General features: G+C 55.0%; 6 protein-coding genes across 6 annotated transcripts; 3 read left to right on the top strand and 3 right to left on the bottom strand.

Moving 5' to 3' along the window:
• Positions 1 to 154: 154 nt before the first annotated feature.
• On the top strand, positions 155 to 1,578 carry G647_04083 (uncharacterized protein; the record flags this gene model as incomplete). Its single annotated transcript, XM_008728428.1, has 3 exons — positions 155 to 199; positions 296 to 669; positions 720 to 1,578. The coding sequence occupies 3 exons, from the start codon at positions 155 to 157 to the stop codon at positions 1,576 to 1,578; spliced, it is 1,278 nt and encodes a 425-aa protein (XP_008726650.1).
• Positions 1,579 to 1,689: 111 nt separating this feature from the next.
• On the bottom strand, positions 1,690 to 2,694 carry G647_04082 (uncharacterized protein; the record flags this gene model as incomplete). Its single annotated transcript, XM_008728427.1, has 1 exon — positions 1,690 to 2,694. One exon carries the CDS (start codon positions 2,692 to 2,694, stop codon positions 1,690 to 1,692), a length of 1,005 nt encoding a protein of 334 aa, XP_008726649.1.
• A 2,770-nt stretch (positions 2,695 to 5,464) lies between these two features.
• G647_04081 (uncharacterized protein) lies at positions 5,465 to 7,058 on the top strand (the record flags this gene model as incomplete). The annotated part of the gene is made up of 2 exons (XM_008728426.1): positions 5,465 to 6,349; positions 6,423 to 7,058. 2 exons carry the CDS (start codon positions 5,465 to 5,467, stop codon positions 7,056 to 7,058), a joined length of 1,521 nt encoding a protein of 506 aa, XP_008726648.1.
• Positions 7,059 to 8,419: 1,361 nt separating this feature from the next.
• Positions 8,420 to 10,473, bottom strand: G647_04080 (uncharacterized protein; the record flags this gene model as incomplete). Its single annotated transcript, XM_008728425.1, has 3 exons — positions 8,420 to 9,556; positions 9,626 to 10,226; positions 10,304 to 10,473. 3 exons carry the CDS (start codon positions 10,471 to 10,473, stop codon positions 8,420 to 8,422), a joined length of 1,908 nt encoding a protein of 635 aa, XP_008726647.1.
• A 1,488-nt stretch (positions 10,474 to 11,961) lies between these two features.
• On the bottom strand, positions 11,962 to 13,050 carry G647_04079 (uncharacterized protein; the record flags this gene model as incomplete). The annotated part of the gene is made up of 2 exons (XM_008728424.1): positions 11,962 to 12,251; positions 12,405 to 13,050. The coding sequence occupies 2 exons, from the start codon at positions 13,048 to 13,050 to the stop codon at positions 11,962 to 11,964; spliced, it is 936 nt and encodes a 311-aa protein (XP_008726646.1).
• Positions 13,051 to 13,717: 667 nt separating this feature from the next.
• G647_04078 (uncharacterized protein) lies at positions 13,718 to 14,877 on the top strand (the record flags this gene model as incomplete). Its single annotated transcript, XM_008728423.1, has 3 exons — positions 13,718 to 14,055; positions 14,155 to 14,470; positions 14,530 to 14,877. 3 exons carry the CDS (start codon positions 13,718 to 13,720, stop codon positions 14,875 to 14,877), a joined length of 1,002 nt encoding a protein of 333 aa, XP_008726645.1.
• Positions 14,878 to 15,739: the final 862 nt, after the last annotated feature.

The following is a 15,739-nucleotide window of genomic DNA, read 5'->3' as shown; positions in this document are numbered from 1 at the left end:
TCTCGATCAATGCCGGACCGCTGATCCCAGGATCGCGACTACATCTTTGAGGGCCCATCGGGAGATTCTAAACGCTTGAAGCGACCGGAAGAAGATTCCGCCGGTGGTGGAATAACCGAGAATCGTGTCTTGAGCGTATGACCACGACGGCGACATGACCGACTCGATGAACCTCATTTCGGCGCAGATATCATTCCTGGTGAGTTTGCAGCGCTCCGCCGCGGCTTGCCTGTCTCATCGACGCGGTTTCATCCCTGAACAGAGCAACCGGATTGACTTGGCCCTCGACACGCAGGAACCGCACCTCGCTCTGATCCATATTCCCATCGAGCTGTACGCACTTTGTTTACAGCCGATCTTACGCCTTTTGTTCGGCGAAGATCACGATGAAGACGCCGCGAAAATCTCGTGGACGAATCGACACGATTTCCTCAACATTTCCATCACTCCTGTCGAGTGTTCCATCATCTGCTCGAGATATCTTGCGGATCGCTACGTGCGGCCCCACGCTGATCTCTTGAACAATCTGTACGCGAGCAGAAAGGGCACAAGCCAGCCGGAAATCCAAATCAGCGTCGAAGACTATATCGTTATCCAAGTAGACGGTCAAGGGCTCGACGCTGGTCAAAGAGTATTAGAGCTCACTTCACCGCTTGCAATGGCTGGAATGTGAGTCTGCGCACCCCCTTTTGATAGTGCTGTCTAACGATGGGGAACAGAAGCATTTTCTTCATCACGACCTATTTTTCCGATTACATTCTCGTTCCACTTCGATCACAAAGGACCGTCACCAAAGCTCTGCAACAACGGGGCTTCGTCTTCTCCAAGACTGTCGATGCATTTGTGTCGCAGCTTTCGCCATCGTCACCAACCTTACCACATAGACCCGCCACGTCTTCGACTTTCTACGAGAGCTCGGTTCCCACGACACCGCCGGCCAAGGACATCCCTGAACTTCAGATCCGGACTTTCACCAAGTTGAAGCGGAACAACGTGAGTCCAGCGGTGGACGGCCATATCCTGCTAGCAAACTGTGCCGGAAGTCGGGAGTACAATCAAGCATCTGAGGAACGATTAAAGAACGATCTTCTTCAAGTCTTGCTCGCAACGGCGGCACCAGGGAGCGGCGCAGCAGCGAAGTCAGTCGTCGGCCTCGGGTTGCCTCCATCACCGTCACCGGAACTGAATTATGCCGCAAAGTTTTTGTCACTTACCATCACCTCAGGCGAGCCGATATCCGTGCTTCTCGAGCATCGACTAATGGACCGTCTGGGCGGTTCTTTGTTGGGTGCGAAGTCGGAAGACGATGCGCTGCTCCCTATAACGCTTGACCTGCGCGAGCTGCCTCTCGAGGCTACCGGCATTGTTTGTGGGGTGGCAGGCCGGCTGGCACAAGGCGATACGGATCCTACAGAGCTGAGCTTGGGTCCCGTGTCCACAGGCGCGGGAGATCCGATCGAGATTTCATTCTTGAGCACGGCGAGGGCTGGCACGGTCATTGTGAGAGCGAATCAGCTGGAGAAGGCGCTTGGGGCATTGGAATACGGAATGAAGCGAGCCGGTGACGCAGAGCCGTGATCCCGAAGATGGGGTGAGCATTGCATTTGTTGGCGGAGAAAGGAAAATATGCATGGCACGTCGGGTCATTCAGGCTCTCAACCCATGGAGTTGCTCGAGGTTCCTTTTTTTTCATCCCTCAGCATATATCTTGACCGTACCGTCAGCACCGCCTCCGGCCCATAGAGCTTGCCTTCCTTGCGCCTGACTTCCTTCGCGCCATTTGACCACGCTGATGACCTTACCGGTAGGACTGAGTTGCACGCGTCCGACGTTGTTTCCGCTCAGCACGTCCCAAGCCCTGACGTCGCCATCGGTCTCACTCCCACTGAGCACCAGCCCGCCATTCATGCCGAAACAACTCTTCAGCCTCAGGCTCTCATTCTTGTATCCCGCCTCACCTTCTGGAGGAAATGCCCTTAGACAAGTCCCGTCACTGCGGTCCATCATCCTGATCCGTCCGTCTAGACATCCTACAAGCAGCGTCTTCCCATCCCCGCTGATGTCCAAGCTCGTGACCGCTCCGGGCATCACATCCACCGTGACCTTTCCGGTGCGGATGTCGTAAGCGCGGACCCGTCCGTCAATACTACCCGCGACAACCTCGTAGCCAGCGTCCGGGACGACCAATGCTGAGATCCCATCCTTTGCCTCTTCAAGGACCATCAGCGGCCGTCCGTCGCGGGACTTGACATCCCACATGCGTACACTGGTGTCGTCACTCCCACTCACCAGCACGGTATCCCCCTCCCCCGCAAAGGCAACGCAGGTTATGCGACTGGTGTGGCCTTGGGAAGTATTACTGCCGAACCTCCGACTCGTGCCCTCGTTGTTCTGCACATCCCACAGGAAGACACTTCGATCGCCGCCGACACTCGCAAAGGTCTGGTTGTCCGCCGAGACTGCGATGTCCAAGATCGGGTATCCATGCGCTGCGTACTTTTGGATAGGTCTCGACGGCTGTGCGGAGCTGGAGCTGGAGGCCGAGGGCTCTGTGCGCGAGAGGTGGACTTGGCGGTCGGAGCTGCCCGTGAGGATGTAGGTGCCGCCGAGGGAGGAGAAGGTCAGGGCGTTGATGGGGCCTGTATGCGAGGCGAGGGTGTTGATGAGAGAGGACGGAAGCGGAGGTCTGGTCATGCCCGCGATTTATACAGGGGGGGGTTCTTCCTGTAGATGATCACGCACATGAAGATAGGTACTGTAGTAGGAAGGGACAGCAAGACGTCAAATAGGCCATAGTGGTGAGTTCGACCTACCGTTGGGAGGCAACTCGTCAAACAAAGTCGTTCTTGAGGCACATACAATCGTTCGAGGGCCCCAACACTCGCGTTTGGATAGACAAGCAGTCCGATCCGAATTACACTGACGGGCGTTCGGCTTGGTCTCACGGCTCGTTCATGACGGGCATGATCGCAACTACCTAAGGACCTCACTTTTCGTGCCAGTTTTGTGGGCTTCGCAACGGTGGCCCAGATTCAAATGACGGTCAATTGGAAATCCGACCAGAGTGGCCGTACAGTCACAATCTACAGTGAGCAACTGCTCGGGTGCCGCGTACTCGTTCTGTAGTCACTCTCATGGAGAGACTTGAAGCCCAATGCGGGACTGAAACTATCCTCAGCGAGCTTAGCTACCCTCTGAGCCTCTGTAGTCTGCTTGACGGAGCCACCCCTCAACCTTCAGATACTCTAAGTCCCTCTGTCAGACATGGCTCAATCTGCGGAGGCTAGTCGACGAGGCTACGAGGCTGATGAGAGACTCTTTCAGTCGGTGCAAACACAACAAACTCGCCAAGCCAGACGCATTTCTCCCACCGACAAATACATCGATCCCCCAGCCCTTATGTTGGAAAAAGACCAGCTCTCTTTGGCTCGGGCTGTACGTATCACATTGTCCAGTTTATGAAATCAAGAATCACCCGTTGACAGCCGCTACAGTAGATCAACTGTTCGTGCTCCTCTGAAGTTACTTGCCTCTATCGACTGCCACTGCGGTGGAGGGAGCTGGAAATTGCTTACTTGCTTCGTCTGTCTGCTGTTGGTTGCATCTGAAGTGTGCACAGTGCTTCGGCCAACAACAGCCAGTCAACCTGTGGTGCCACCTTCTTTCATCGGACTATCATCGCCGGATCAGAAAGGTCTGAACGCTTGTGGATGAGAAAACACGGACTGCACTCTCCTTGATGTGGGCATATCTTCGCTGTGAAGGAATGGAACAATCCAAAAGCATATGTGACTCCACCGAGCTTCGGTTCCGAGTATGATTTCGTTCCCTGGCCCTGCGGCGTTCACGGGTTTGCCTTCACCCATGCAGCTTCGACTGCCTGAGCCATCCGCCAACGTCAGGCCATTGCCGCGGCGCAGGCAGCAGCCCGTCGTCGCAAGACTCAGCAACCCCCCAACAGGCAGCAGCGTGCAGCTTGGTGTTTATCCCTCTGGAGCCTACTTAGATCAGATATAAATATTCCTGTCCCTCCACCACAACACTCGTTCCTCTCTTCTCCCAACGCTCTTTGCCTATCCGGCTCAGATCAAGTGTAGTAACTGTTCTTCCTTAGCTTGACCGCTAGGATGTCCCTTACGAGGGGCCGATACGCTCAAGATATTCTTTGAAATATGGCAGGAGGCCAGCCATGCCTTGCGCAGAGAGGCCCCTTGCCTTGTGTGTCCGGGGCCTTCCACTATCGCCTTGTGATGCGAAACGCCCCTTTTCATCATTGACTTTGCCTGGAGCAAAGGGTTTGGAGAAGAGGTGCGAAGCCTAGAAGCTTGCTCGGCTGCAATTGCAGGATTCGGTCGGTCACAAGAAGGGACAGATATACCTGTTCGGTAACGTCGACGTCGACATCGACCACTATCTCGACTACAAGCGCATGTCCCATCTCGCATGACCATCTGATCCACGAGGATGTGCAGAGTGTAGCCTCATACCATGCAGGCCTTATCCCCAGCTCGATTGGTAACGCCGATCTCATTGAGTTCAATGCAGACAGCCCTATGGTGGTGGCGACGTTCAGCTTTTCAGTCATCGACAGTCGATGCGTGCTTACATTTCCCACACTGGAAGGCACAAGAACCTTAGCTATGTGATTGATAACGCCGGTCCGTTCCCTGCCTTGCACTATGTTTACAGTACGGAGTACGGAGTACACGCTGCCAACTTGCAGCCTGGCGCTCTTCTCATTAGCTGCATTTCCCATTTTGCCGGTTTAAGACATAGCTTGCTGAATCGGGAGCTCGGCTGGGGATCCTGCTGTACGTTGATGAGATCCTGGCGCATATCTTGTCTCGGGCTATTCTCTGAACTCGATGACACTTTGCAGCAGTGACACATTGACAACAGCTTCTGGAGCTTGTCAGTTGACGATGCCCAGAGCATTCATGCCGGCCGATACGACGTCGCTATCGGAAGCTTGAATCCCCCGCCTCTTCCAAGCCTTCAATCTTGGGACAATCAACCTTCCTCGCCAATCAGCAGGGCAGTCACCGTGCATGCCAATGTTTGCCAATGCCCGATCGACCAAGTGATGCTCTGTTCCTCCATGCGCGACATGGTAGCTACCTTCCTCAATCTATCTTCTCCGGATGGCCAACCTATCCCGCCTGCCTCAAGCGTACAAGCTCTCCGACCGCCAAGGGCTTATGCACGCTTCAAAACCAGCGAGAGACGTGTTCCTGGCCCTGTCTACAAGATCATCCTGCTTCCTTTCCGCACGACTTCCGGATCAGTCAGAAGTTGCACAAGACCGCAGCATGGCCGGGCACCCCGTGGCCACGCAAATCTGTGCATGGATGGTCGCAATCCCAGCTCCAAGCTCGCGTGATCGCAGCGTCCGTCAAGGTGATAAAAGCAGGATGAACCGCCTCCGAGGCACTCATCAGTCTTGCCCGCCTCCAATCGTTTGACCATGCGCCCCCTAACGCTTCCTGTCCTCGCTGCGCTCGCAGCATCATGCGCGGCCACTCATCCCACGTTGCCTCCCGTCACCAGTGAGGCATTACAGGCGCTGATATCGCTCGATGAGCTCACCAGCGGAGCCAAACAATTGCAGGCAATCGCCGACGCAGCGGGCGGGAACAGAGTCTTTGGGTCCAAAGGCCACAACGACACCGTTTACTTTCTCTACGACACCTTGCTTGCCACGGGCTACTACGATGTCTACCTCCAAGACTTCGTCGAGCTGTTCTCCGGCGGGACCTCCTCGTTGACCGTGAACGGCGAGACTGTGCCAGCCGACTTGTTCACCTATGACAGCAGCGGTTCGGCGAGCGCGAATCTCGTGGCAGTGAGCAACCTGGGATGTGAGGTCACGGATTTCCCGCCGGAATCGGCCAATGCGGTCGTGCTCATCTCGCGCGGCGAGTGTCCTTTCGCACAGAAGGCGGCCAACGCCGCCGCCGCGGGTGCTCTGGGCGCGCTGATCTACAACAATGTCCCCGGCGCCATCTCCGGAGGCACGTTGTCAGAACCAGGCGACTACGCCCCAGCACTGAGCATCTCGCAAGAGGATGGCCTGGCGCTCCTCGCGGAACTCGAAGCCGGAGCGCCCGTGGCGGTCGAGCTTGAGGTCAACGCCGTCCTCGAGAACCGCACCACCTTCAACGTGATTGCCGAGACGAAAGGCGGAGACCACGACAACGTGATCGCCCTCGGAGCCCATACAGACTCGGTCGAAGTAGGCCCCGGCATCAACGACAACGGCTCCGGCACGATCGGCATCCTCAACGTGGCCATCGCGCTATCCAACTTCACCATCACGAACGCCGTGCGATTTGGCTTCTGGAGCGCCGAGGTGAGTCGATGTTCCGCCCCAGACATCCGCCGATCAATCAAATGCTAACCTCTTCGTGTGTGTGTGTGTCCAGGAATTCGGCCTCAAAGGCAGCACACACTACGTGTCGACGCTCAACCAAACGGCCGGCGAAACAGCCAAGGTCCGGGCGTACCTCAACTTCGACATGATCGCCTCGCCGAACTACGCCTACATGATCTACGACGGCGACGGGTCGTCCTTCAACCTGACTGGCCCGCCTGGCTCCGCTGAGATCGAAGCCGACTTCGAGGCCTTCTTCACGTCCGCTGGCGAGAACTTTACCTCGACCGCCTTCGACGGGCGGTCCGACTACGGGCCGTTCCTCGAGAACAACATCCCCGCCGGCGGCCTATTCACCGGTGCCGAAGACACAAAGACCCCTGAGGAAGTGGCGGCGTTTGGGGGCACCGCCGACGTGGCTTACGACGCCAACTACCACCAACCCGGCGACAACATCGACAATCTCAACTTGGACGCCTTCCTGCTGAACACCAAGGCGATTGCCAACTCGATCGCCCTGTATGCTACCGATCTGAGCAAGATTCCGCCCGTCAGTGCGACGGCCCCGACAAAGCGCGTTCGCCGCGTGTATTCGAGAGATGCCGTGCGGACCACGCCTAGGCAGAAGAGGGCCTCTGGCTTGAAGCCCCACGCGCGAACCAGGAGGGGACCAGCGCCGACTATGTAGGTGCGATAGGGGCCTAAATATCCTATGTAGTAAGTATGTAGATCGCCAGCTGCGGAGTACTATCGACTTACCCTCTCTATGCTAATATTCGTACATGTACTTGTCCTTACTGTAGTATGTGAGTGAGTGAGTGTGAGTAGGCGGACGATGCTTGCGTGGCAATGTACTCCGTACTCATGGAGCTACACTGCCTACACTGCAATGCCCTGCCCTGCCAAGCAAAGGCGATAGTGATAGAAATAGCAAGAGTGATAGTAATAGCAAGAGCGAGAGCGAGAGCGACAGGACCGTGCCTCGGACCGAAGTGGACAGATGAGAAACCGATCCGGATCGGACACGGACCAACCCAACGGGGGAAGTCCATGCTGGCTCGAACGTACAGTACACGGCACACGGATCTAAACATGGAGTACGGAGTACTTATATACAAAGGATCGCATGTAGTATGCGTGCGTGCATGCGTGCGTGCACATCGGTACCTGCGACCATTCGATGTCATACAGACTCGTGAGTCGTGCATACTGTGCCGTGCTGTACCTACTACGGGTACTTGTCGCTGCACGGTATACCGGTATTGTCGCGATCATCGAACTGAATCCTCAGTGCTGGATAGGCTAGCTAGCTCGGACCTGGCCTCTGCACTGTCCCCTCTCGCAATCAGGGGATCTCATCCGTTGCATTATCTGCCTGTACAGTACCGTCAGAATCATTGAATCGCAATGTCGGAGAATCTACCTGTACCATCATTATGGCTGAATCTCAATGCCGGAGAATCTACATGGCAGTAATCCACGCAGCACCCTTTATACGCAATGACTGTGGTAGAGGAGACACGGTATGAGACACACAGTATCGTTCTGCTCTCCCTCCTTTCGTCCCTCCCCTACAACGAGTACTCGTACTGATAGACCTGCCGTCAATGCAGTAGATACTGTACTGTACATAGTAGTGCATCCTGTATCCTGTATCCTGTATCCTGTATCCGGTACTGCGTTCCACCTTCATTACATATTCGGTACTGTAAATGGCCACCATTGTATATTGTATATCGTAATGCAGTACGGATTGTAATAGATACCATGGTACCTAAGTACCGTATCTATGTCGATTGTATGTATGTATGTATTTGATCTTCCCTTTCCAGTCTTTCTATCTTTCTAACCTCCTTTCCATGCTACCTGCATGTCTGCGCCCCCTTTCTACTGGATCGACATATTTATCGTCGGCATCGGCACCTTGAGCGCCTGGGCCACAGAAACAGGCGTGCAGGCAGACAAACAGGCAGGATCCAGTTCAGCCGAGCAGCGCCAGGCCACAGTCAGAGCTACTGCAGTACTGTATCACTGCCTCTGTGCTTGACCTCATACGTTCCGTGCGTCCCCATCTCCGAGATCTCGAATACAGCACATCAAGTCGTAGCATGTGCTCTCGGAAACCACGCTATCCTGACGATAGTCCTTGTGGATCTGCACGAATCGTCTCATCCAGGTGGCTGGTGTGGGGATCTTTCCTGAGGCCCTGTTGCGGATCATGGCGAGGTATTTTAGGAGTTGGTTGGCCCCGTGTTCTTGGTCGTCTCTATGTGGTGGTTCTTGTTCTTGTTCTTGTCCTTGTTCTTGCTGTTGTCCGTGTTGGTGTCCATGCTTATGCTGGTGCCCCAGCTCGTGTCCTTGTTGATGATCCTGCTTGTGATCATGTGTATCCTCGGACTCTCCTGCGTAGACTTCACGGACGTATCGTTCGACTAGCGGGATGAGACCTTCGAAGGAACAAGAAGATGAGGATGATGAGGAGCAGTTGCCACACTGCGATCCGTTTGAGCATACACTTTTCGACCCGTTCATGATCTCGTTAACCGTCATTAACGTATATTCCGTTTCGATGGGCGGATAGGTTCCTTTGTCTTTTGCATTTGCCGCCGTCGCTGCTGAAGACGACGACCACACGTCCCGCCGAAAGAAGAACTGCTCCTCCCTGACGGCATCGCGCGTGTGCGCTCTCGTCATATTCTCAGCCACCTTCTCGATGGGAATGTAGAAGTTGAGATCGAAATGGAGGATCGTGCGGGCCAGAAGCGCCACGAAAACAACAAAGGCCGCATTGTCGAAATCTGTGAGCTGAACCTCGAGAGGACGGAGCTCGACTCTCCAGCCTGCTCGCCCCTCCTTCTTGGACGGGAGTTTGAAATCGACGTGCGGCCAGACGGCCGAGTGGAGGATCTCGAAGACGTCAATATCGGTATCAGCATCGCCATCGCCATCACCATGCGCGTAAGCTTCGAGGTCCTTCTCCGTCATGGCGATGGGGTCACGGGCTAGAATGGCGGCGTAATGCGATGCGAGGAGGGTGTCCATGCCTTTGTTTTGGAGCTTTTCGGCGATGGTGCGGTTGGGGTCGGGGTTTGTGCTTGAATTATTGTACTCTGACCGAAGTCGGGCGTCGTCGGCGAGATACATTGCTGTGGGTGCCCAGCGAGGTTGAATTGAAGCCTCTTCTGTCTGTCGGGATTGGAGTATTAGTCAGGGTGAACCGATAGGCTGGTATACTCACTGGTATACTACTTAGACAGACCGCAATACCTTTGAAGATAGCTCATTTGAAGTCCTGTCGTCCACCGCTGCGGCAGCGTGGTTCCATCTCACGTCTGTGTCTGTGAGAAAGCCGCGGAAAAAGGGCGTTCCAGCCGTCAGGGCCATCAGGATCGGCCCAACCGGACAGAGTTGGTCGTGGAGGTAGCGTGCTTCTCGAAGGTTGCGAGCCTGTAACGTGACCTGGAGACCGCAGAGGGTAGGCCCGAATGACATGCTGTCACCGTATATGAAGTTCTCTGCATTGTGTCCGTAAATCCCGGCGTCGTGCTCTTGTGCGCCGTTCGCTTGGCCGAAATGGTTCGATTCTCTCCAAGGCCAGGGCGTCTTCTCATCTTTGAATATAGGAGCCTTGATCTTGAAGGCACGTCCTTCTCGGCGCGTGTAGATGTTGTCGTGAATCGCGCCATATCGCTCATACGTGCTCACCAGGCCATCGGGAAGGAATTGGCTCCGAAGTAATAGCCCCCCAGACGGGAGCGGCGGCTGGGTGAATGTCCCTGGAGCGCCTAGGCGTGGGAAGCCCGGTATCGTCACGACCGCCTCGTTCTCGCCTAGCCGTTCCTGGATCATTCGTCTCCTGAACGGTGTTGTCAGGCTACAGGACCGAGCAGACGAATGCGAGGACGTCGCGTGAAAAACAATACGCCGCCTTACCGCCTGGCCATGTTGCCCTGGACACTCAACATGCTCGTGAGACTGTTGTCATATGGCACTCCGGGCGTAGCTTCGACCATAAAGCTCCCGAATTCGGGTTGGAAAATGGGCTTCGGCTTCTCACTGCGAGACGTGAGAAAGGGGCCAGTCTTACCACCGTCTGGCGTCATACTCTACCTGGGGAGAAGGTTGGGGGTCTGCGTCTTGACTTTCATCCCGCGGACCGAGCAGATGACCACGGTCTGCTTCTTGACTCTCCTCCCGTCGATGGAGTCTGTTGAGCACGTTATCTTGCTCGAGCAGCAGTCTTACCGTCCTGTTGGATTCGTCAAACGACAAGAGCTGATATTCAATCTGGGGTATAGTTTGTCCGTGTGAGCGATACAGTACATTTGTACATGTCTGGTCCTGGGCCGAATATAATTACTCACTTCATCTCCCCACAAGGGCGGGTAATTGTCAATGTCTTTGTACTCCAAGAAGACGTCCAGAAGTTGCTGTCCGTGCGGGAGCAGATGTCAGATACCACCGTCGCACGAATCTGTAGACGTCGTGCCTCACCTGCATGGCGGTCTCGCGAATGCGCCCTGAACGAGACTGGACTTCATCCCAGCGAGGGTTCGTTCTGCTGGAGTTCAGCGAGAGTGTGGCTGGACAAGCCTGGTTCACTCACTTGGGTTCCATTCCAGACGCGCGAGTTGAGATGCTATCGCGCGCTGCCTGCGGACTTCGAGATGCTAGGAGCAAAGAAACGAGGTTGATCATCCATCAGCTGTCGAGCCTGAGATTACCGAGCTTCAACGCGACTGAATCTGCCGTCGTGTGCGTTGAGCGTGGAATAGAACCGGTGACGTCATCGGCGGTATGCAGAGATTTGTGGGTGATTTGCACCCCAATTAGAAGTGAGTTGGAGGTGAGTTGGAGGTGATTCAACCGATAAGTGACCATGAACTGACACTGACTGACCTTGAACTGACACTGACTGACCTTGAACTGACACTGACTGACCTTGAACTGACACTGACTGACCTTGAACTGACACTGACTGACCTTGAACTGACATTGACTCTGACACTTCGACACCGTAGCTGCTGCAAACTGTAGAGTATCTACTATAGCATGCAAATTGATCTACAGACTCACATCTCATCGACGCCGGTAGCAAGCCAGTGTTTCAAGAAGAACATTGACCCAGTTTTCTGATGACGATTTAAACCACAAGACCAATCCATCGTGCAGCTAATTACTCAGTCTGTCTGTGGTGTCGGCGATAGTGGATGGCGCCAGCAGCAGTCGACCACACCAACACCAGAGAAAGAGGAAGACCAGCGCGCGAGCAATCATTGCCGCCAACACTGACAAGCAGACGCTTCCATGGCATTGCCATTGGCAATCAACCAGCAGACTACAGTAGGTGCATACAGTACTACGTACCTAGGGAGGTCTTCGATGTCCCGAATCAAGCCGTGGTCGAAGAAGTCGAAGACAAGACGCCGACTCTCCCAATCACATCCAGATGACGTGACGACCTCGACCTCGACCTCGACAGAGCAGCTTGTACTAACTGTATAATTACGGGTGCGTACCAGTCCAGGAACACACTCGCAATTCTATGTACTTACGTATGTACGTAGTGCCTCGCTCGCTACTGTACATACCTACGCGTTGGCCCTGTCCAGCACCCCACGCAAATCTACCGCCGGGTCGTCATTGTCAACCACGCCGAGGATGCTGGTCGGTTTCTTGTACCCTAGCAGGGAGAGCATCTTCTCACTCATCCCGAGGGCTACACTTCTGGGCACGGCGAGGAACTGGTTTTCCTCGGTGCGTAGATTGCCCCGCGCGAAGAACAGGCCGTGCACTCGGCGGACCTCGTCGTGCGTCGAGTTGTCGCCGCCGCCGTGATAGCAGGAGGCGAGAAAGATGAGCGCGGAGCCCGGGTCCATCTCTGCGATTTGAGGTCAGCGAGCTGTTCGAGGCGATCTTGACATACGCACGCACACGTGGACCGTGTGCTTGGGGTCCAACGCCCCGGCGCCGATACATATAAAAACACTGACGGACTAGGCGGACACTGGACACTGGGCAGAAAAAGACTCACCTGCAAAGCAGACTTCATCGGGCCTCGGCGCGCGCGTGTCATCCCATCGATGCGAACCCGGGATGAACATGGTGGCGCCATTCTGCCGCGTCGTCTTGGACCCGGCGATCAGACAGCCAAACTGGCTGGCCCTTTTCAAGTCAAAGACCCCGCCGTGCCTGATTCCATGCACGTTGTCGTCTCGGTGCAGTCTCTGCCGGGGCGCGCCGGGTCCGATATAAAACGTGATGCTGATGCTGAGCAGCGGGTCGATCGTGTGGTCCTCGACGATGTCCTCGCGGATGACGCTGAACTTCTCTTCGAGAATCGACGTGCGCAGTTGTTCCAGGACTGGCGATTCGCAGCAGATCCGCGCAATGGTCGGCGACTTGCCCACCAGACCCGGCACCGCGAGCGTTTCCTTCGGGATGAGTTTCAGCGCGCCTTTATCTGTCGAGCGGGTTTGCGTGCGGTGAGCCTCCACGTCACGGTCGATGGCCGCAAGGTCCTCCGGCGTCGCGAAATCGGTCAGGATCACACCTCCATCTCTTTCGATGATCGCAAGGATGTCCTCGATCGGAGAGCTCGCTGGGATGCGCACAATAGATGCGGATGGTTGATAGGACGGATCAATTGGTGTCGGGGGGTCAAACATTGTCAGTCCCATTGTTGCTTGCCGCACGATGTCCACGACGTCTCCCGCCTGTTGGCCATCAGGACTACTAGTAAACTGCCGGAGAGGTCTATATATTGCGACTCAATCAATTCCCTGATGCAATCAGTGGCTTCCCCCCATGATATGTCATGGGCCTTGAAGGAAATGGCAGTCAAGTCCACCGTTCCACTGTCCACGTTTCTCTGTCCACCACATACAAGTAGGAGCCATTGGCGCTCAAGTCCGAGGTTCCGATGCCAGGCCCCCTGGAGCCTTGCTGGACTGCGAGACTGCCCAATCGGATGGTCGAAGCAGAGTTGGACTCGATTTCCTGTTTGGTCTTGTGTCCTCCATGGCCTGGACTGAGGATACTCGCCAGCGTAGACACGGTAGGCCCGCCTGGACTCGTCGCCGACCGTGGTGAGCCGGAATAGTTTTCTTGTTCATGCAATACCACTAGAACAGATGGCGGTCCGATATCCGAACCGGCAAAACGACAGATAATTCATGTAGCTAGCTATCACATGCTTATCGGTACAATCTGGGTGGCTATGATGACCTAGCAAAATCATTATATCCTAGAGACGATTTCTCCCTCACCTGAACTTCGGTGTCGACAACACACAAACACGGAACGCGCTCTCGACCGACGCGTCGACAGCACTTGTGATACTCGACAATGGCAGAAGTCGACTCAAGACCGGCAGTCCACAAGTTCGACATCAAGCCCATCATCAAGGAGAAGCTGAGCAGCAGCGCCAGCACACGCTCATGCCGATCTTTCCAGCCTGACACCCACCTGGCGTACCGCGAAGCTCCCAGAGTGTTGACGTTGAAGGACATCGGGCTGCCGGGGGATGTGGGGATCTCGCCAGTAGCCATCTCCGAGCCGTTCCCGCTGTTTACCGAGGAAGCCATCAACATCATGAGGGGCGAGATCTTCACAAATGAAGTGTGGGACGACTGCATGCACAGCACCGAGTTTGCTGGGTGTCAGCTGAGGGGACATTGTCCAAAGTCGGTTTTTTAGATGCCCTCTTTTTCCCTGCCTTGCGCCATGTGGGCTCTACAGAGACGGGGCTGCAGTGGTCCTGAGCTGACTTCTGTTCTGTGAAGATATGCTCCCTTCATGTACGATGCCTGGACGAACCCCAAGACGCTCGCCATCGTCTCGGAAATCGCCGGAATCGACCTGGTACCCATGATCGACATTGATATCGGCAACATCAATGTTTCGGTCCAAGAGCCATTCAAGAACCACGACGAGTTGGTGAACCAACCCAACGATGACATTCCCGTGACCAAGTGGCACGTTGACAGCTACCCTTTTGTGTGCGTAGTCATGATGAGTGATGCTTCCCAGATGATTGGAGGCGAGACAGCCGTCAAGACGGGTTCTGGCGAGATTATCAAAGTCCGTGGACCACAAATGGTAGGCTTCCCCCGCCTTGATTTGGACGTAGGTAACTTACTGATTTTGTTCGATAAAAGGGCTCTGCTGTGGTCCTTCAGGGCAGGCACATCACCCACCAGGCACTGGCCGCCGTTGGAGGGGCTGAACGCATCACCATGATCACATCGTTCCGGCCCCGTGATGCACTTGTTCCAGACTCGTCCGTCCTGACCAGCATTCGACCCATCTCCAATCTTTCAGAGCTGTACTTTCAATGGACAGAGTACAGGGTTGAAGTACTGCAGGCACGCCTGCAAATCATGCTAGACACGCTCCGAGAGCACCATCGTGCCGGCAACCCAACGGATGTGGCGAAGATCAAGGACTTCCTGAAACAGCAGGAGGAGTGGCTCTGCTGTACCAACAAAGAGATTGTCCAGGCTTGAGGTTGTTGCGTTCTGTTTGACTCAGCGAGGGAGTTCGGAGAATTGGACGGTGCCACATGCATGGCGCGAACTAGGGGGTCATACTTGTGTCATGACAAGCGGGGCGTGTTGGCTGTAGGCTACTCGGAAGCGATCCAATTGATCGGCGTTGAAGCTCTCTCGCAGTTGCATTCAGCGTGTGTGTGTGTTAGTGCATGGTTGTTGGTGATGTTGAGTATTCCGTCAATGCCACTGTGGACAAGTAAATGTTTACCCATTGAGGCACGATTTGTGAGAAATCTCCGGTAGGCACTACAAAGTTATCAACTGCCACAATGCCCGATCAATGTCAAATCGACAGCCCAGCACAGGGTGAGATAAGTCAACACTGCATTTATGGGGATCTTCGGACGCCAATAAGATTGTGATGACAGCATCGGACTTTGCTTCCTGTTCAGGCAAATGTTAGATACGGTGCGGTAGCGGAAACAAGGTCATTGGCCGAAGCGCATCCAAAGCGGCCTCACCAATCCGCGACTTTCATGTCCACACACTTCCGTCAGGCAGTAGGGCCAGGTTGCAATTCGTTGCGGCGACGTTGGGCTCAGATTTACTGGCCCCGTCGATGACGAACAAGGTGTCATTGACGAGGCAAGTGGCTTGTTTCCAGCGCAGCACTGGTTTTGCCTTCTGGGCAAACCCGAAGCTGGGTCCTTGAACTTGGGTATCTAAAAGAAGCCCGATCAAGCAAGCCGTCCCAGAGTGGTATCAGCTTGCTTCCCTCAGACCCAGAACGTACAAGACCCGGCATTGTGCGGACGCTGTCGACGATGTGGTGGTGGTACAGATTATCTGGCCCCAAGAGCGGCCCAAAGAACAAGTG

The sequence above is a fragment of the Cladophialophora carrionii genome (assembly GCF_000365165.1).
Source record: "Cladophialophora carrionii CBS 160.54 unplaced genomic scaffold supercont1.3, whole genome shotgun sequence".
NCBI classification, from domain to species: domain Eukaryota; kingdom Fungi; phylum Ascomycota; class Eurotiomycetes; order Chaetothyriales; family Herpotrichiellaceae; genus Cladophialophora; species Cladophialophora carrionii.
This window is presented reverse-complemented; position numbering and strand designations above follow the sequence as displayed.